At 49.3% G+C, this 20,389-nt stretch overlaps 1 protein-coding gene across 1 annotated transcript in view; it reads left to right on the top strand.

The window, feature by feature from the left end:
• The window catches only part of LOC128731713 (uncharacterized), a 184,018-nt gene that overhangs the window by 132,518 nt on the left and 31,111 nt on the right, over positions 1 to 20,389 (top strand). Inside the window, exon 2 of the mRNA XM_053824845.1 lies at positions 18,543 to 18,958. Within this exon, the coding sequence (XP_053680820.1) occupies positions 18,553 to 18,958 (406 nt within the window). The 5' untranslated portion in view covers positions 18,543 to 18,552. The remainder of the gene's footprint in view (positions 1 to 18,542; positions 18,959 to 20,389) is intronic.

The raw sequence follows: 20,389 nt of genomic DNA, 5'->3' as shown, positions 1-20,389 counted from the left end.
TAGTTTTGAAAGGCATGTCTTTAGGAGTTAGTATTGCCTTTTTCCCCGATAAATAAGTTTTAAGAGAAGTTAAACTGTGATTCTATAGCTTAATAGCAAAAAACCGCTTCACCTTGAATACTCGTAAATGACAAATACTTTACGCCGGCAAATGCACTTACCAACCAGCTTATTTGCCGGTGCATCGGTTCACTTCCGGATCATAAATTAAGCTTCGAACGGGATTATGAAGCCGGGAATCACGTTCCGCCTTCATCATTCTCGTTTAGCCAACACACAATAACGCAACAAGAAGAACGACGTCGTCAAATAGATACATCTGATTTATGCACCATGACGGTGGCAGATGGCGTTCGGCCCGATCGAAGGGAAACATGATCATCACGTTTCAACGCGGGCTTTATCGATCAGCCACAAACACAAAACGCCAAATGTCAGCCGATCGGCAACGGCCGATTTAAATCGCTCGTCTCGCGTAGTCCCAGCAAACCGACACTCCGGCGCATCGACAAAAGGTTGGCGGACAAAAGGTTTCGGCACCATTCGCCTTTCGCAATCGTTAACCCATCAAGCACGGGTGGGCATTAGCCAACGGTTCGTCTGTTCGTGTGCTTTTGTGCAAACGAAACCTGTGGCTGGAAACTCCGTTCGAAGGGGAGGCACTTTTAATTGTCTGGAACGAGGGCGAGCGCACATTTTTCGCGCAATGGTAGGCATCTTTCGCGGGCTTCATTGAGCGCTCGGTTTGTATGCCATTGATGCTGCGTGAGAGCGAAACTGGCGCACATGTGGCTAAATTAGAGCGGTAAGGGCAGACTGAAATCACGCGTCAAAGTGTGGCATTGATTTGGCGTGGAAGGAATTAGACCGTCTCCGTTAATTTGTGGCTCATGCTCGGTGCTCAAGGCGACGCATCGACGACCACTAGGTGAGATTTATCGAAATGAAGAATCAAAATTGTAATGAATTTAGAACATACTGCTGAAGCAACGCAAAACAAATGATCGACCGCTCATCGACACTTAAAGTCGTAAGAGTGATTTAAATTAAAGGAAAATAGATACAATACTCATAAAAATGACACCCAATCGTGTGAGTTTGAATCATACACAGCCACACGCACTCGTACGGTAAAGGGAGATGAAAATTAAGCCATAAAATGTACCCCATAAAGATAAGTGAAGCATATTAAAATCTATGTTCGGTTCCCGCACTAAACGAGAAAGGAAAAGCAATAAACATTCTTCTGCATTCGAAAGCGTCAGCAAGAGAAAGGGAGATAGAGATGCGTAATAGCAGCATCAGCAGCGTGCTTGCGTCACCACGAACCCTTTTTGGCGTGAAATTGCATCTCCTGCCACAAACGCCGCTGCCGAAAAGCCCATCACAAGGCGAAGCTTAATTGCTGGTTCCGCTGACAGTTTCGAGCGGCTCCAAAGGCCACCGGCATTATGAGCCGAACTTATGTTCTACTTCGACGCGAAAACGAGCCCCGTTCCAGATGCAAATGAACGGCCGGTTCGGTGCCTGAAACTGAGCATGAATAGGTGCCGTACTTGCTGCCAGGCGTCTGGCGAATGTCGGAAGTTCCCCGAACGTTGTGCCACTTCCCGGCATCGCGAGAAGCTAGACGAGGCCGCGGCTAGTCGAGGGAAAACCCCCACACACACATGCGCTGCTGGAACAAACGACATTTTTGTGTTACTTTTATCGATCTCGCGGTAATGCGGCTTTTCCTACGCAAGGCTTCTTGGCGGTATCCACCCTCGGTTACAGCTGGTGTTACAGCCCTAAGACGACGTCCCACAAGACGGTCGTTTTCGTGTTAGCGCGTGAGAAACGAAGCCCCGACCTTGATTTGTGCGAGCGACGTACTAACAGCTTAACGATATGTCAATGTCAGACATTTGCCGACGGCAAAGGAAAACCGCCTGCTCGTCCTTTTCGGGCCCTTTTTCCCGTGCCCACGATGGCAGAGGATTTGATTTAGTTTCGGTGAGTAATGGGCACCCATTACGGGTCGCTGCTTGATTTGAATTCGTTTGCAAAACTCCCCAGATGCTGCAAATGCGTGCCACGGGTTCGAACTCATTACAACGTCCATCTCACTCCGCCCCCCAGTTCAAGGTCACGTGCATCGCATCGATGGAGGCCTGGCGGATTCACAATCGCCCCCAAAAAGTGGGTGCCGTTTTCCCGCCAGCACTGGGATGCCAATTTCGGAATACCCGGAAAGAGCATCGCGATTGAAAAAAAAAACAAGGAGGCCGGAGGTCCACGCGTTAATGGATGCAAATTAGCGGGCTGATTTGAATCGCGCCCGCCAGCCTGATTATGGAGCTCATTAATTTGGGCCCGGGGCCCCGAGGGCTCTCGGAATGGGCGATAAGTGGACGTGTAAACAAAATCTCATAACTATCCGGGCGGAAGGGTCCGGGCATTGGCGTTTGAGGATATCGCTCGAGCTGAACGGCTTTTACGGGATTGGTGGGTGATTGAATGGGGTGGGAAAAAGGGGGTTGTTTTAAGTGATTCAAGGGTGACGATTTGGCTTGGAGAAAGCAGAAATGGTTGGTGTGTTGTGTTGTCAGATAAACACTTTCCTATTCGAGACGCGTCAAGATGCATTAATGTGAGTTATCTAACCTACTGGGTGGGTTTTGGGAGATGAGTTGGGTGCTACTTTACCCAATGAGGTAGTTAATTTTGCATACCGATTTTACACTACCATACATCACTCTAAAAAAAACTCCTCACGTAGCCCCACAGCGCTGGCCATTACCAGCTAAAACTATTCACAAAAGGTCACCCAAAGCACGATGGCTGGCGTGATTGATTAGTTCATTCTGCGCATCAACTACGTTCACACCGCGAATCGCTCTCTTAATTCACCTCACCAGGACCTCACGCGGATGTGATTGTCGAAGGTTCTTCGGCGGAATTCGGCTCTAGATCCAATCAAGCCGTACCGTCACCACGCATCGTCTACTAGCGTTTCAAGCGTCAAGTTCACGGTACGATCTCCCCGAAGGCTGTCTCCCCATTTGTACGCCGGCAGTGTGTGCTCGCGGGCCTGGCAATCACCGATCAATAATTCAACAGCATCACGATGGCGTACGGACGCATTAGCATGCAATTACACGCGTGAAACCCCTCGAGACGCACGTTAACCGCGCGACAACACCAAACGCGTCGACAAAATCCCGCAACACTCTCGAACACGATCGCGGCGAAACGCGATGGCAATGACACGCCGGCTACGATGCTACTGATCGAGACGCGGTTTTGGGTGATCGTGCGGTGCGAAAAGACGTTGGTTAGTTCTTCAGCTCGTTCCGGTTTCCACCAACCATTGGGGGGAGGGGTCGCTGAGTGAGCGAGCGATCGAGCGAAAAGAGAGAAAGAGAGCGAAAAATGGGGGAGATCTCCAGCAGCATAAAACGCGCGAAGATGTGGAGAGAAAATGCCTCCCAAAGTGGGCTCTCAACATAGCCAACAATCCAGCCAGCTGCGGGAGCTATCAGATTTTCGGAAGGCATCACACGCACCTTGGCCGATATGCAAACGAGCGACCGATTACCGACAGCAAAGTGTCGTTTTAGCGCAGTTCCGAATTTTGGTGGGTTTTACAAGCTGCTTCCCTGCTTCCTGTATGATTGAGTGCGATAGTGCTGGAGAAAGTGCCATCTTGGACTACATACACCTGCCCCGTGGTGACCTTAATAATGGGTCTCTGGAGGCTGCTCGGAGTGACAAGTTTGGGTCGGGTTGCTTTGCGTGCACTTGGACAGGGACGTGACGGGTTGTCGCTCGCTCGCGAAACCCCTTTTTAACGGCCAATTACCTTTGCGGCTTTAGCGAATGTGGGTGACCGGTTTCCTTTCGATGGCGAGCCGCCGCGGAACGGAGCGATCGGTTTATGGCCCAAATCGATCGCGCCGGAGACGCGGTTTCTACACAAGCTGGAATGTGGCTCGCTTCAAGAGTGCTGTGGATGAGCTGGAAAGAGCGGAAGATGTTTTTTTGTGGTCCCTTTTTTTTTTTGCTTCCCTCTTTTGGTGGTGAACTGAGCGGACTTGTTTTCGTGGAAGAAAACAAATTGAAATGCGATTTAAAGTTTGGGAAAATATATTACAGTACCCAATGAAACTTGCTACGAGAATCTACACGAGGTTGTGCTGCCTAACCTGCAATTTTTATTGAACATTGCTCAAATGTAGTATTAAAAGTATTCATAAAAAGGAGTTTCAAGAATTATAAATGTTAAAAAAACATATAAATTGAATTTCACACACCATTATCATTTATCATTCTGAAGCTTGCAGTAAGAAAAATAGCGCTGAAATTCGTGCACCACATCTCGTGGTGCATTAATCGTTTCACAAACATTGATGAAACTAATGCTCATTATTTAAATTGCCGCTATTAGCCGCAACCCGAGGTGCGCAATTGGTCCATTGTCGCATTCTTTTCGCAATAAAATCTGCTCATACGTGCAAAAAGCAAGTACCCGCACTTAATTGGTTTGTCTTTTTCAAATAAATTACTGTTCGTTTGCCCATTGTTCTCCGGCACGGCATCTTAATGAAGTTCCTTGCCGCGTAGGCAAAACCTCCATCGCTGGCGCTGATTGCGGCGAAGCATTGGTGACTTTTTAACCGCCAGCTCGCACTGATGAGATCATCAACGCCGGTTCGTCAGCATCCTCGGTGGCACCTGGCAGCGTTGCACTATTGTTGCTGCAGCACTACAGAAAACACAACAGCAAAAGAGCTCTCGGTTGGCACTCCTGCTATGGGGGCCCACCTTAACCTTGCCGGCGAGCCCAAGCCCACCGAAATTGCTCACCTGTCCCGGGAAGTTGCATTCGCTGCAACTGCATTCTGTGTTTTTTTTTGTTTGTTCGTTGCTGCTGCAGCCGATAATCGTGCCACGATCAATGCACCCCTCATGGGTGGCGTAATTAAAAGAGACTTCCATCGGCGTGCATAGAAAAAGGGGAAGAAGCGAATTACAGGAACCTGGTTCTGTCGAGTGGCGCTACGATGCCTTCGTCCGCCTGCCGGAGATGTTTATTAGCCCGCGATCGTGTAGGGCATGTTGCCGTTCGTGCGCCGCTTCATGCTATCTGATGATGTTTTGTCACGGTGGCGAACGGTCGGGAAGTTTATGACACGCTGGCGGACGTGGTTGATTTTGTTTTGTGGTTTTACGGCCCATGCAAAGGGTTGGCTTTTCACGAGCGGCCGGTTTCACGATCGATCAGGGGGGTTTTTTTTATCACCGGTTAGCTGGAATGGGATTTTGCAATGGAAATCGAACACATCATTAACGAAAGGGATGACGAAATCATGTGACTGCATTGATTGATTGCAGCGCATTTGTGCATTGGATTATGCTAGGGGACATTTTTTGAGCTGGTTTTTCATTTTTCAGACGAACAATCGATCGCTTTTTTTCTGCAATAAGATAGCAGATCATGTTTCAAACAATGGTCTTCCTTGTTATCCATTTACTTTCTTTAAAAAATGAAGGTTTCATTTGACAGAAAACTTTAGTAACAATCGGCGATACAATCACACCAAACCCCGAAGAACCCGTGAAGGCGTAAAATCCTTACGTTATAGTTTAAATAACGAATTAAAAGCACAGCGTTGCGATGGCATCTTTTTTTCTCGACGCCACGCTAAGTGGACCCAAGAACCCAGGCCCGAGATTTGAGCTGTCATCCAAACCGGCCGAAAGGATCATTTTATTCGCTGTGACAACGGAATTGACCGGGGCGGACCTCTCGAATGAATGAATAAAATTGACTTTCTCGGCATTTCCACTGGCCGGACGCTGGGGTCACCCTGATCCGCTATCTAGCCCCTTGCATCCATCCATCGACTGGCCCATTTTTAATTAAGAGTCAAATTTCATTTATGCGCATCTTCATTTCCATGCTATCAAGATTTGTCAGCGGCGGTTCGAGGATAAACGTTATTGTGATTGTGCACAATGTCCTTGCACGGGGGTCTTTAGGATCGGACATTTGTCTTTGTCGGGTTGGGTTTGGTTGCTCTAACCGCCCGCTAGTTTCGCTATTTGCTTGTGTTGATTGTGGGGCTCTTTCGCTTTTCTCGCTGCGATAGTCGCTTCCGCTTTTTCACCATCTTGCATCGGGCATGGGCTTCCGGGGCGAGTGGGCTTAAAGTTTCGTTGTCCGGCACACGAGATGCACGAAGCATAAATGAATAATTTAGGATGTCAGGACGATTCGGGTGGAAGGACGTAGCAAAAACAAAAAGGCAACAAAAAAAAAACGAGCTCTCATCAACCCTGCGGACGGTTGTTACGGAATCATTTTATGCTGCCCATACATTCGTCTAATCAATTCGACGAATGAATATACATGCATCTCAAGAAGCAGCAGCACACACCGAGACGTCCGAGGCTAACGATAATATGCCGTGCGTGTTTGAGTGTGGCTTTGTGTGTCCTTTCAACGCATCTGTTCTACTAATTGCAGGTAAAGAATATCCTTTTTGCCTTTTCCAACGCTGCACACATCCGGAACTCACACACACGCACACGAGTGCTGTCCGCAGGGTCGGAGTAACTTAATTAAAGTAATTAATTGTTTGACTCCAAAACCTTTGTCCTGTGGGTTGGCTCGTGCTGCGAACTGGCAAACGGTATCGGTATTGGGCTTGGGCTTTTGATCAGCAATCTGATTGTGCGATCTGCTGCGATGCGCTCCGTCCGGCTGACTGCCGGAACCGAGTTTGCGGGAAAATCCGAAAGCCATCCGCCTTTTGGTTTATTGCAATTTGCCGGAATAGATGCACACGGCTCAATCAATGATGATTCATCAGCAGCACCAACAGGAGATGACGTTCTTGGGACGGCGACACATCGACCGAGTTAAGGGGGTGGGTTTTAGAATGTGGTTCCGGGTGCCGAAGGAACCGTTGTGATGCAATCTGGGTGGGAATTGATGACAACATCGGTGCAGCAAAGGAGAATTTCTCGCCGAAGCTAAGGTGAATTTTGATGATGCATCAAAAGCATTCCAGGATGGTTGACTGGTAGGGCTTTGAAATGAAAAATTGGGCTTGTAAATGTGCAGAACGTTTCCACTTTCATATTTACTTTCAATTAGCCTAAATTATTTAGTGCATTGGGTGCATAAGTTGTTCTAGGTATGGAGTGCTACCCATAGATTTGATTTTTGAAAGGAATATGCTATACCATATATTCAAATTCTTCGATTATCTAATCAATTGATAGCCCTTTGTAGTTCCGGCTACATGTGAACGAAAAGGACACGCAAGTAAACCCTGTCAGGATATGAGGGCTTGCTTTCACACTCACTTTGTAAAAGGCGCCGGATGTCCAGCCCAAGATGTTGAGCTAATAACGACAAATCGATAACATAGCTAACAACAAACGAAACTGTGCTGCATCGAGCACATTCCCAACGCAAAAGGCTATCGAAAGTGGCATCGAGGGTTTACAGGCTTCCGAATTTTTCGCACGAAAAATGCCTTAAGCGCCCATCAATCAACGAACGACAATAGTAATACGGCCTTCGCCGGGTGGGGCATCAAATTCCTAACAAAAAATGTCCACCTCAAAATAGCAGGACGGCATGAACGGTTTGACCTTTCCGACGACGGTTTGCTCCTCAAAGGGAGCAACGATCGAGCTCGAAGTGCTTCTGCCATCGTCCGCAAGTGCGAAAGGTCAAGCGTAACTGCGGCAAAAGGGCAAAACGGAACGATTGAAGTAACGAGAGCAATGTAACTAAACACAACAACAACAAAAAAACATAATAAAAGAACACGAGAAATAATCGCGCACTTTCAGTTGTTCTCGTGTTTCTGCGGCTTCTGCCAGGACGAGCACAGAAGATGAACCATCGAAAGCCGGCACAGGTGCCCTCTACTAATCGGCGTTTGGTCCGTCCGTCCGCCCGAGCACCAGCACGTCGTCTAATCCTCTGCAGTAGTAGTACAAATAAACATTCCCATTAAGAGGCGAAGGCGGCCCAAACTTGGGCAGCTCGTAAAATTTTCAGCAGTTTATCTCACCTGCTGGACTGGGGCCAAACATTTTCGAACGGGCCAGCTAGTGTGTGAGAGAGAAAGAGAGAGAGAGAGAGAGAAAGAGTTCCCGCCGTATGCGCGAACAAGGAGGGAAGATTATAAAACACAACTTTCACATCGGTGGGGTGCGTGAAAAAGGGGTTAAGGCACTCGGGGAAAAGGCTGGCTCGAGTGGAAAATGGCGAATGGTGAACGAGATCCTTACTACAGCGAATACGGGAGTGGAGAAAGAAAAACGTAAAGGTGTGTGTGTGTGTAGGATGGGGGAGTAATTTGGTCGGGAAAAGTTTTTCGCTCAACCAGGGCTCAACCTTTCCCCGGCAGATGTTCGACCGGAACGGGCATTAGAAAATCGTTTAAACTCCCACAAACTCAATTCACTGCTCGTACAGAGCCGCGCGCATGTGTGAGTGTTTTTCGTGGGCAATTTTCGGCGGCTCGCCCGATCGTACGAGATCTTTCGCTGTCCTCCCGAGGAAGCCCGAGGAAGGCCACCGAAGGACGGGCGAGTCGATACGCATTTGCATAATCCGGATGTGGGGGCCTTGGGCTTTGTAAAAAAAAAAAGAGGGTGGAAAACGGAAAATAACTCACCCGGAACCCAACTCAAGCCCGGGCCAGGATCAAGCGGCTGCAAGGCTAATCCCACGTCGAGTTCGCGCGGGGCGTTGATTGAATGTTACAGCGTTACAGCGATTACGCGCGTGCTCCGGCTCGAAACAGGCTCATATATGGGCGCGCTTGGTCCATAATGGTGTCACCTCAAGGACGCACGGCCACCGTCTCCCCGGGAAAGTGTGCAGTGCGCCGCAGTCCGGTGTAATTTGCGACTAATTAAATAAGTCAAACGGTGCCGAACCACGCGAGGTTGGAGCATATTTTGGCCACCCGGACCGGGGTCCTTTCGGCGGGCTGTCAAGCGTCAACTGTCACGAAAACCTGCCGGGCACGGTGGGACGTCTTCGTGCGATGGCATTGACTCACGCATGGCTAGCGAAAGCTTACCAGAAGCGACCGTTGTTGTGGGTTTATGCGCACGCGATTCACCAAACCGACAGGACCACTCACGGTGACCGGTGACCCGGTTTTGGCTCTGTGACGCGATGTTTACCTTCCAGTGGGGGTTTCCGTTCGATTTGCATGCCAACCACCCCGGGGGGGCGCGGTGTATTGTGACCACGGCTTCAGTTTCCGTGCAGCGAGCGGTTCCGAGGTAATTAAAGTTTTTTTGCGTCTTTTTTTTGCCGCTCCCGAAAACGTCAAAAGTTTTGCGTCAGGAAAAGGAAAGGCCAGCGAGCTAAACGGTCAGGGAATTGCGGGAAATTAGAACAAAACGCCAGGAAAATGGGGTGGGTGGGCAGCACGGGTAACCCTTCGCTTAATGTTTTGCAAGTTGCAGCGAGTCTGAAGGAAATGAAGACGTGCACCGGTCCCGAACCGGGCGAAGGCGAGCGAATGCTTTTCGAGGCGAGCACGAACTTTTTTTGACGCGTGGAACCCGTGGGGAGGTTTTTTTGTGTGTGTGTTTGTGTGTGCGACAAAGCGTTATTTTAATTTAATAAAATAACTAGTTTGCAAAGTTTTTCCGGGCGAGCTATATTTTTTTCTCTCTCTCCAGTGCATGTGCCTGCGCTTCAGCCAGTTAGTATTCCTGCTTCCTGACGAAGCGGGCGTTGTTTCCTGCTCGGAATGAAGCTGGAAGGAAAGTTTGCAAATGCAGAAAAGAGTACATTTTATGCTAGCGTTGTAAAGCAATGCACTTAACTGCGATGGAAAGCGAGCAAATTCCGTCACGCTTCGATTGAGTGCAGAGAAAGGAAAAACTCGCTGTTCCGGTGAACGCCTGAATGTAGGCAACATGCCATGCAGCGTTTAAATAAAAGCTAAATGTTCAGATTTTACCTCGTTGTTTTAAATCCACGGAAAAACCATGCAATATCCAATTGGATGAAGTCCCGCTGGGTTTGCCCACCCCCCCCCCCCCTTAACGGCTCATACATTTGGTGTTTTTAAGTTGATACTCGCGCGATTATCGTACATTTTCATGTTTCCGTGCCATTTTCAAGGACGGCCTTGTGCAATGTACCGAAGCCCGACTGAAACCATTTCCACGAGGCACACGTCCACCATGTGCGTGCGTGTGTGGGTGGAAAAAGGTGACATCAAACTTTTATCCCATCACGCCGGCAGCGCGCCCGGTAAGCTCGGGAAATCCGCCTTCGGCTAATGAAAATCGTGCCCTGTCAAACCGGGCGCACCATTCGGAAGGCGGTTTGGACGCGAGCCACGCGAGAAAGTTCACCGAGGTGACAGTTTCAAGTCCACCCCACCATTGCTTTCTGGTGCCAATTTCATCTCGACACCTCTGCTACCTGCCACACCACAGCCCCGATTCGCCTGAAGGCACGCAACGCCGCCTATGGCTTGAAAAAGGGGAAAACCGTTATCGAGCGGGTGCGCGATCACCGGATGTGGGTAGTTGAGTCTGCCCATTCGCAAGCCACGGGACGGGAAAAACGTGCACCCTCTGCGGGTTGAGTTCATTCGCTCGGCGTGAAGGCGAACGTATCACTTTTATCTCAGATGCTAGCGGGAACGCGTTACACCTCAACCGAAGGAGCTCTCATCCTTTCGGTATCCCCTTCGGGCAACGGCTAAGAACACCCGGGTTTTCACGTACACGTGTGTGTGTGTCGATCCCATTAACGCCAAACAGAGGAAAGTGAAGGAGACCGACAGGAGAAAGGCGCTTGGATTACCAGAACGTGCGCTACCTTGCCACGCGTGGTGCCGGATGGAAAACGGTCAAACCCAAGCGTACGGGGACGGAAATTTTCACAGGAAATGGTTCGCTTCCGAGCCGGTAAGTCTGTCGAGCGGGACGAGGCTACGAAATACGAAAGGGATACAGCTGAACAATGCTTCTGCCGTCGGTGCCCAAACGGAGGTCACGGTGGGTTGAATTTTCCGAGCTTTTTGGTGGGGTTGGCACAGTCGACGCTTTACTTTTGTTGCCCCCGGGGTTTTGGGAAAGATTTTCCTCAGCTCCCATCACGCGATACCGTCCGTCACTGTGGCGCGTGGAGCTTGGGAGAGCGGGCGACTTTTCTTCAGTTTTCTGGTTTCAGCGGCACGTAAGGCTGCGGAAAATTCGTTTCCGAAATGCTTTTTTTTCCACCACACCGTACGTTTGGGTGACTGAAAACTAGCTTCACCGAGAACGCGTCGGGAAAATGAAGCCATCGGTACACACGCGGCCAGCGCGGGGTGATGATAAATTCGCTATAAAATTATGGCCAATTTTGCAATAAAATTACCTTCTCCGGTTGCCTACCTGCTGCCGCCGACCATGGCGCACGAGCCACCGGCGACTTATCGGGATGTAGCATCTCGTGCAAACACGGCGCACCGTTTTTCCCCATAATCTCGAGATTTTATCGCGCGTGAAAAGGACCAATAAGTTATGCCGGCGGACCGGCTTGCCGACGTAATGGCGCGCGGCATTACCTTTTCGCGGGACTTGTTGCTTGACCGGGATGGGTTTCGGAGGGGAAAACCCGAGCCTTAAGGACTTAAGCGGAAGGCCATGCAGCGTGATTCCAAGCAACCTCGAGGTGGGATTTACATTTGCGCGGCCACGCTCGGAATGTGAAGTAGAAATTGGCTGCGGCGTTCATGCCAATGGAGTTCCAAAGAAAGGACCTTGTTTTGGGTTGGGAAGCGAGACCGGAAGTGGATATTTCCCAGCTAGCTCATTCTGCCTCACGTGCAGCCCCATAAACGATGAGCGAATATGCCTCGCGCTAGTCAGCAATTTTTGCGCCAGTCAGACGCTTTTCTCGCACCGGAAGTAATATGTAGAACTGGCGAAGGTTTCCTTCATTTTCTCGGAACATTCCGTGCTGACCCTTCGCGGTGCTTGGTATTTTTCTTTTTTTATTTCCGTAGTCCTTTTTGTTTTTTTTTTTTGGGTACGCTTGTACTTCTTTCCTATCGTTTTTCGTCGTCCTGGTGCGCTTGTTTACATCCTGGCTGGTGAACCGAGCAAATAAACCCGTAACGAAGAGGAGCTAGAAACACCCGAAACCACCCTGCGGGAGAATCACTTTCACCACCCACTCGGGCGGATGGTTGAGGCAGCAGAAGGAGAAGGTGTCGAATTTTCCGCTCGAAAAAGCGTTCGTCTCACGCACATGTGAAGCACCAGCGAGAGGCGCATTCCTTGGGCTTCATTGTGCGATGGGCTTTTCGATGGAAGAAAGTGATTTTGGGGCAAACTATTTTCTATTCTCGGTTCCCTCTTTTAAAGAAAGAGAGAGAGAGAAAGCGAGAGACATTTGTCCTGAAGCGTGTCGGATAGTGAAAGGATATGAGAGAGAGAGAGAGAATGAGAGGCAAACAGTGAGCGAGTGAGAGAGAAAGAACATTTTGTAAGTACCCAACATCCTCACCGATACTTTGTGAAGCTTCATGTGGGGCTTAATTTCCGGACAGCGAAATAAAAAAAAAGGAAAACCCATTGGAAAACCCGAACGCCGAACCGTCGCTCGGGTTCGGAATCGCGAGCCCGAGTTTTCCGAGCTTTTCCCCGTGCTCTCGCGCCGCGAAGGACACACTCGCTCTCACGCAGCTCGCTCTCGAATCCCAGCAGGGGGTTGCTTCCGGTGGGAAAAGTCGACATTGGCACATTCAGTCCTCGGTCGGCCTTGGTCGAGTACGGTTCGGTTTTTTTTTATGGCGTACACCCTTCACGCTAAACCGTCACTGCGATTGAAACGCGCCCGGAATCGATACGGAAGTCGCGCGTCAGCCCGGGTGACGCCACGTAAACAAAAAGATTTCCCGCAGCGTCCTCGCGTACGTCACGCAAGCTCGCTTGCGCAAGCGAAATCACATCCCGCGCGGGTTTCGGGTGCTTTGTGAGTGTGTTTTGGGGCGCGTTTCGGGTTGTTCGGGTTGAGGGTGGTTTTTATCTCCCCCCCCCTATCGTGGTGTTCGTTTGTACGCGTGTGTGTGCTTCCGTCATCTCGCCCGCGGGCGTTTTTGTATTGCTGAGGCAACCCACCCATAAGCACGTGTCTGGGCGCGTTAATGATGGACGGCCGCAAGCAAGGCGGACGCGGTCGTGCGAAAATGGGCGCCCGGGCGTCTCCACGGCGGGTTGTTTCCGTTTGCGAGTGATGGAATCCATCCGACAGCTTGCCAGCTCGGGGAAAACCCCACGCGCGTGTTCTTCCACGGGTGTCTGAAGGCTCGCAGCCAACAAAAGGACGCTCGAACCTAACGCAAGGACGAAAAACAAACAAAGAACAGCAAAAAAAAAAACGAAACGTACAAACCGAACTAAAACAAGAAGCCCAAAGTAGTGCACATCCACGCGGGTTGGATAAATCACCGAGTCCTTTTTCCCATGCACAGGCAGGTCCACGAACAGATGGAATTCCGGCACCGTGATTTATCGTCCGGCTGCCGAATGGCATAATTTATGCTGCATCCGAGGCATCTCCGGTTTCGTACTGCACACGCCCGGCCGGGGTGCAGTGTGGTGAAATTGTTATGATACCGGGCAGCTGATGAGCAAACGCGGCAAACGAAGGTGATGAGTGGTTCGGTTCGAAAAGGTCCCATAAATTCTCGCGAACGTGAAAACCGAAAGGGGGTGGATAAAAATATAGCAAAAGAAGCAGAAAAAATAACACCAAAATTCGTGTACGGTTTGTGCGGATGCTCATGTGCTAGTTTCGGGGAGGAACTCGTTCTCTCTCTCTCTCTCTCTCTCTGTTCTCGTGCTCCTTTCCGTGGGTGGGATCAGGATTGTGTGGTTGACAAATCTCCAGCATCAATCTAACTCAGTGCAACACGGCATCCGGGCACGATCGATGTGCAGCTGGCAGTCATAAAGGTAATAACATCGATTGGGGCACCTATCCATCCTCTTTCGTAAATGGGGCGTTTCTCGAACAGGTGTCGTTGTAGGAGGATCGTTTTTTTTTACCAAAAATATGTCAGACACAAAATGTAGGGTAGTTCTTTTTTAATGAGTTGTAACTTTAAAATTCTTTTCAATTTGTGCAACATTTCACTTGAATTATTTCATAAAAATCTAGTCAAGGTGTATAAGATATGAACATTCCTGTGTCGAGATGATCCTTTGAAATGAAAATCGAACAATGCGGAATGTTTACAATCATGCTTTGAGTAAGAAAATGGTTCTTATTTGTATGGAAAGAAGTTTCCACGGAATAAAAGCCCTCGAGTTTCTCACAATGGATGCATGAAAAAGAGACTTCGCCTGGGGGCTAATCTACTCGCGAACGATCGCACGTTGTATTGTTGCTAGCCCACCTTGTTCGTTCCACTGCGTATTCGCGAAACAATAAATTCCTCCGATTGCGGCCCAACTCAACTCAAAACCTGGGCTAGTGATTTTTGTCCAAAAACCTCCCACCCACGAGCGCTCTGTTAACTGTTACACAACGCGCCGGAAAAGTGTGCGCCCGCCGCAAGGCATTATTCACGCGAAACGCGCGTAATCCCAGAAGCCCACGGAAACGGTTCGGGCAAACGGGCAGACAATAAACAGACGACAGGCTAATATACACCGGAAAGGTTCGGCGATGCGTGGAACCGAACCCCGGGGGGGGGGGGGGGTCGCTTCCTTCCTGCCTTCAGGGCGCCACTGATTTGCCGGCCATTCATCACCGGGAGCACTTTAATTCCTGCCAAATTCAAACATCCTTCCGCGTGCGCAATCCTTTTCCGTTCGCTCGGCCCGGTGGGAGAATTAAGTAGGACGAAATTAATTATGAACCCCCTCCCAGGGCGTCGGTGGCGAAATGGGGAAGAATTCAGGAGCACCGTGTAGAATATTATCACTCGAAAGTAAGCTAATAGACACAGTATCGCCTTTCGTCGCGCGACGCCTCGTTTCGGCAGTGGAAGTGGAAAGCTCCCTGAAAGCAGGAGAGCGAGTGGAAAAACCACCCCTACCAGGGTTTCCAACCCCCCCCCCAGTTGGTTGCGGCCACGCGGAACGTGAGAGTTCTTAATGATTTATGTTCGACCCCGGCGGAACGGTATTGTAAGTGAACGAACGATGATAAACAGCGTTTGATGCGGTGTGCGTACCGATACGGCCACAGATGAGTGGTGATAAAGTTTTCCGCAACGTGCCGCTGACTCTCTAGCCCCGGGGTGGTTGAGGTTTTTCCATCCCGCGCGTCGTGAAGCCCTGGCTGTGGTGTGGTCTAGCCGGAGCCCGATCTAGCGGGTAGTTTTGGGGCGCGAACGGGCGCTTTGTTTCGGTGCAAAATTTAATTAGTTTGATTGATTTTTCCGGGTAAACGTTTTCCAATCGGTTCCCACGATTAGGGATTCGATCGCTAATTGAATGATAAATATCTCATAACCGGGCGACCGGGCGTGATTGATCGCGGTGCCGGTGCCGGTTTTCCCGAAACCATCTTTCGCGGGCGGTAAATCGGTGATGGACGGAAAATGTTTCTGTTCTGCGGCCCTTCTGTGGCCGTGTGATGGCGTTTTCGGTGTGTCGCGTTTGCTTTCGCCGATCAAAGTACTCTCCGCGAAGGGGAATCGGCCGGCCGGTGTCGCTGAAATATAAAACCCAACCCACCCCCTGTGGGGGTGGGTTGGGTTTTCACGCGCGCCGGGCAAAGTATTCGATTTCGGTGAGCATATGAAAGATTTCATTCGCTCGATCGAGGGAAAATAATTCACCGAAATGGGGCGCGCACGATTTGAACCGGAGCGTTTTGATAGTTTGGGAAGCGAAAGGAAGCCTAGCGAATGGTGGAATTTTGGGATCTGACAATCAGCGCTACATGAAGCAGAGCAAATTCACGTGAATATTGGCACTTTTGTGGGATAGATGCTGGATTTCAAATAAATTTCATGCTCAACTATTTCCAAGAGTTTGAAGTATTTCATGATTGTTTTATGGAGGGAATAGGAAAACCAATGTACAAATGGATTTAAATGGCACTGATTGGCGTTTATGCATGTTATCCGCAATGGAGTGATCCTAATCTCTACCAAAAATCAACATCATGCCGTGCACCGGCACATGTTTCATGTACGAAAACAAGGGTTTGAACCGTCGTATTTGTGTTGAACATTTGTTCACGATTTAAATTTCCGCTTGTATTATCGCTCGCATCATGTCGAACATTTTTGTGAAGGTCCTTTTTCGAGCACCGTGTACCGCATGATGGCGCGCATCAGACTCGCTTGTTTTTTGCGCTGCTGGCACACGAATCATGTTTCACGAGAGCCATACGATCCATTTTCAGCGAACGTGTTTTTCGTCTTATTTTTGCTTAGATTCAATGTTCATTTTTATGGATGTGCGTGTGGTGAATTTTGTAGGTGTGTAATCTGATACGGCGCATGTCGAATAATCATATTTTACAATCCTGGACAAGCTGTCACGACAATTCAGCGTGTGGTCTTTCCCGAGAAACGTCTCACAGGATTGAGTTGATTTTTATGCGAGAATGCTTTCAACTTCCAATTATTCGAACAGAACGCGCTTGCGATGTTTCCTAGATACATCTCTGGTGAATAATTATAAGCCTCGAACAATTACGCTAATAAACGAATTGAATTATAAGCCGACGCATACATCACCAATGCCAATGGATTATGCTGTCAAAAGTTAATTAAATCCCAAGGCGACCGCGTTGTGTGCAGCCTCCAGCTAAATGGCTGTTAGAAACCAATCGATCAGCGTTATGCGGAGAGCGAAAAAAAAGCCAGGAACCCGGATCGTCAAATCCAACCCGTCGGATGCGACGGACTTACACTCAATTTGCTTTTAAATGCTTCTATTACAATGTGTCAGTCCGATGTCAGTTGCAGCGCACGAAACGGTTTTCTATTACGATGCAACGCTTTGTGCCGCCCGGGTTTTGCTGCCGATGGGTGGAACGCAAAAATTGACGCCCTCCCAGAGTCGCTGGTGGCGCCGGAGACGGTTTTAATTTGGTGCGGATCGAGCGTGCTTAAAATTTGAGGATGCGTTTGACGTCACTTTAAGTGGTAGTTTGACCTAAATTAAATCCGCCCGCCACCGACACCGAGCGAAAGAGAGGAATCGCCCCAAAGTACGTGCCCGTGGGAATCAATTTTGGTCACTCGTTCGACAACATATATATATATATATTTGAGAGTGTATCCTCTTGAGGCACCGGGAGCCCGAAATAACCCGGACGACGGTTCGCAATCAATACACGTCAACTCCGGCACGTGCGTGAGCTCGAGAAAAGCGCGCTAGGGGGGTTATCGACGGGCGAAAATATTGATCCCTGGCAAGAGCACTCCAGTGGCTTCGGTCCGCAGCTTCATCTCGGAAACACAACACTCCTCTCGGGGGATGCTTTCGGTTCGTTGTAAAATTGCTTTTTCTGTGGACTCGGGCGACCGTTTTTCCTCGCTTCCGTCCGGTGCGGACGTGTGGGCGCAACAGTTCCACCTTTCGCTTGGTCCAGTCTGGTGTGCAGACCGACACGTTCCGATCCTGATTTGCTGAATGGAATTATCACCCGTGCGATCTCGAGCAGGCCTGCCTTTTCAACCGATGGCTAATTGCCGGTCGCAAAACGAAACGAAAAAAACGAGCGTGAGTAATGGCTACGGGGTTTTTCTCATCAATCATCATTATTATGTTGCCTGGCAAATGTCTCTGCTGCATTAAGTCAAGCGATTGAGAATACATCGAGCTGCTAATCGAGATTCGCGTGAGTAAAAACAGATCTTTTTTTGGCTCTTGTGAAAATGGGCGGTTAAAATCGTTAAATAAATCCCATTTCATGCTGTTTCAACGCAGCTCAAACTACATGTGACAACTTTCGAATATAATAATGAAATAGAATACAAATTATAAATCGATTTGCATTGTGTTCAATCAAAACTGGTACCAAATAGTAGTAGGTTTATGAACTTTCATTTGCGCTAATGGAGGCGCCTGGTGCTTCACGCGGCGGTCGATCGTTGGTTGCGTTTAATTACGTAAAAAGCCAAACCGATACCATCAAATGTGCAAATAATCGAAACCCTCGGTAATGCGGTGTTGATTCGTGCTCCGTACCGGGGTACCATGGTTCATACGGCGTGGTAATTTTCTTACATCAAAAGCGAATAAACCTATCATTAGCCCCGCAGGCTGGACGATCGTACGGTCGCGTGCGTTCAGGTGAACGGCTCCCAAACTAGGCCTTTACGCCTGTGTATCACTAATGTGTGCTAGGCTCGTGGTAGTGAAGACTTTAATTTCCAATCTAATGACATTTTTTTTCGCCACCCGGAAAGTAACGTGGCAAAGCTCAAGCAAAAAAAAAATTGCCCAACGATCGCTAACGGTGTCGTGTTTCCTGTTTCCGTTTCTCTCTCTCTCTCTCTCTCTCTCTCTCTCTCTCTCTCTCTCTCCCTCCACAGAGCCTCCCGGATGGATGGGTGGAACAAATGTGTCGGCCTGGCGGCGGCACTGGTGGCACTGGCCCTGGTGAGCAGCCTTCCACCGCCAGTCGGCTCGAATGTCACCGAAACACGCCCAAAGGCCGGCGGTCGCGATCGCTCTCAGGCCACGGCGATAGCGTCCCTTTCATCCGCCTCGATAGCGGCCGCACTCGCATCACGTCACGCCAACAACGGCAACAACAGCGGAACCAGCGGGAACCACGGTGGAAGCGGAACCGGAAGTGGCAACCCGAGCGGAACCGGACCCGGCAGCGCGGGAAAATGTAATATCGCGCAGTTGCGCTGCGCCAACGGGACCTGCATACCGTCGTCGAAATTCTGCGATGGCAATTTCGATTGCCTTGATAAGAGCGACGAGCCGAAATCTTGCACAGGTAAGTACGCTTTGATTACTCGGTTTCGGAGCTCGGAGTGGCTGGTTTTTCTTCGTCCCTTTGAAGGACGCGCTGTAGGAGCCACGCCGTGAGTTTGGAGGAGTTATGAGTTTGTGGGCGCATTTTTTCCCCCTTATGCTTTTGTTTGATTTTTGTGTCGCTTCACCGCGAACACAAGGGAAAGAATCCGTATTGACGCTTCACCCCCGTGAGTGTCGTGGGAGGGTGGTTTTCAATTCCTTTCACCCGCCTGGGCAGCGGAGAGATGAGCGCAAACCGGGAAAGCTTAATACGCCTTTGTTCGACGACGGTGGGCAATGTGTTTTGCAATTGGGCCATTTTCCGTGGCCTGCCTGCCGAGCGTGGAAAAGCAAGCGAACTCGTCCCGGGGCTGGGCCTCGTAAATTGTTGAATTGCTTCACGTGTCGTTTCGTTTCCAATTAGCGCCTCCGAACGAAACACGCGCGGTGTAACCGAATCTTCTCTCCCGTTTGGGAAAGCGCCCTGGAAGGACGAGTTGGGACGAAAAGCGTGAGCCTGAAATTAGAAAAGAAGCTGATCCTGGCGTCGGTTGGGCTTTGTTCGCGTGCAGTGGTCCGCGTTGTTACATTGCCACGGTGTAAAATGAATCACCCTGTTGCGCCGGAAGCGAAATGGAAGTTTGATTGTTGTTTTTCACGTCTTTTCGGCGTTGGTTGGTGGGTTTTGCTTTCGTTCTTTTTGCCTCGGTTTGGCATCGAAATTGCACGCCGACAGAGTGGCCTTTTGTGGGTGGCCAGGCACGCAAACGGGATCGCGAGCGCTTAGAGGTTCAATTTCGGTCGCATTGTCGTGTTTGCGCCCAGAAGCTGTTGAACCCGTTGCACATGAGGAATGTGCTGTAGGTCGTTGAAGCGCTGGACGAACTCATGCGAAAGTTATATTTCTGGCAGAGTAATAAAGGGCATTTACTACATGAATAGTTTTTTTCCGATCGCTTTTGCAGCAAAATATAAATGACAGCTAGTGGATGTTTTTCGAAAGCTGATTATGAGAAAAAGTGTAATGAAATACAATAAGTGATATAAAATAGCTCTTTTAAGAATTAATGCCTAACTATAAATTTCATTCCAAGGATTACTCAACTTTTCAGAAGATACAGTAGCTTCAAAAACGAAGAGCCATTCAAATCAATACAATATCAATACTGCAATACAAAATAAGTCATTGGTATAACGCACCTAGCAACCACAAGCGTTTGCTTACCTACTTTTGGCACATGCAAGGCACTCTTAGATGATCATTCCCATCTGCGAAATGGTGAAAAAAAAGGCTTACTGAATTGTGCTTAATGACATGTCGAATAAGTTTGCTCCACTTTCGGGACTCTATAGAAAGTTTCCGCTCGCAATCGGCACCGGTTCAAACTCGACCAGCAAAAGTTTCTCCCTC

Source organism: Anopheles nili, chromosome 2, assembly GCF_943737925.1.
Source record: "Anopheles nili chromosome 2, idAnoNiliSN_F5_01, whole genome shotgun sequence".
Lineage (NCBI taxonomy): Eukaryota > Metazoa > Arthropoda > Insecta > Diptera > Culicidae > Anopheles > Anopheles nili.
The sequence above is the reverse complement of the archived record's forward strand: the minus strand, read 5'-3'. Positions and strand labels throughout refer to the sequence as shown.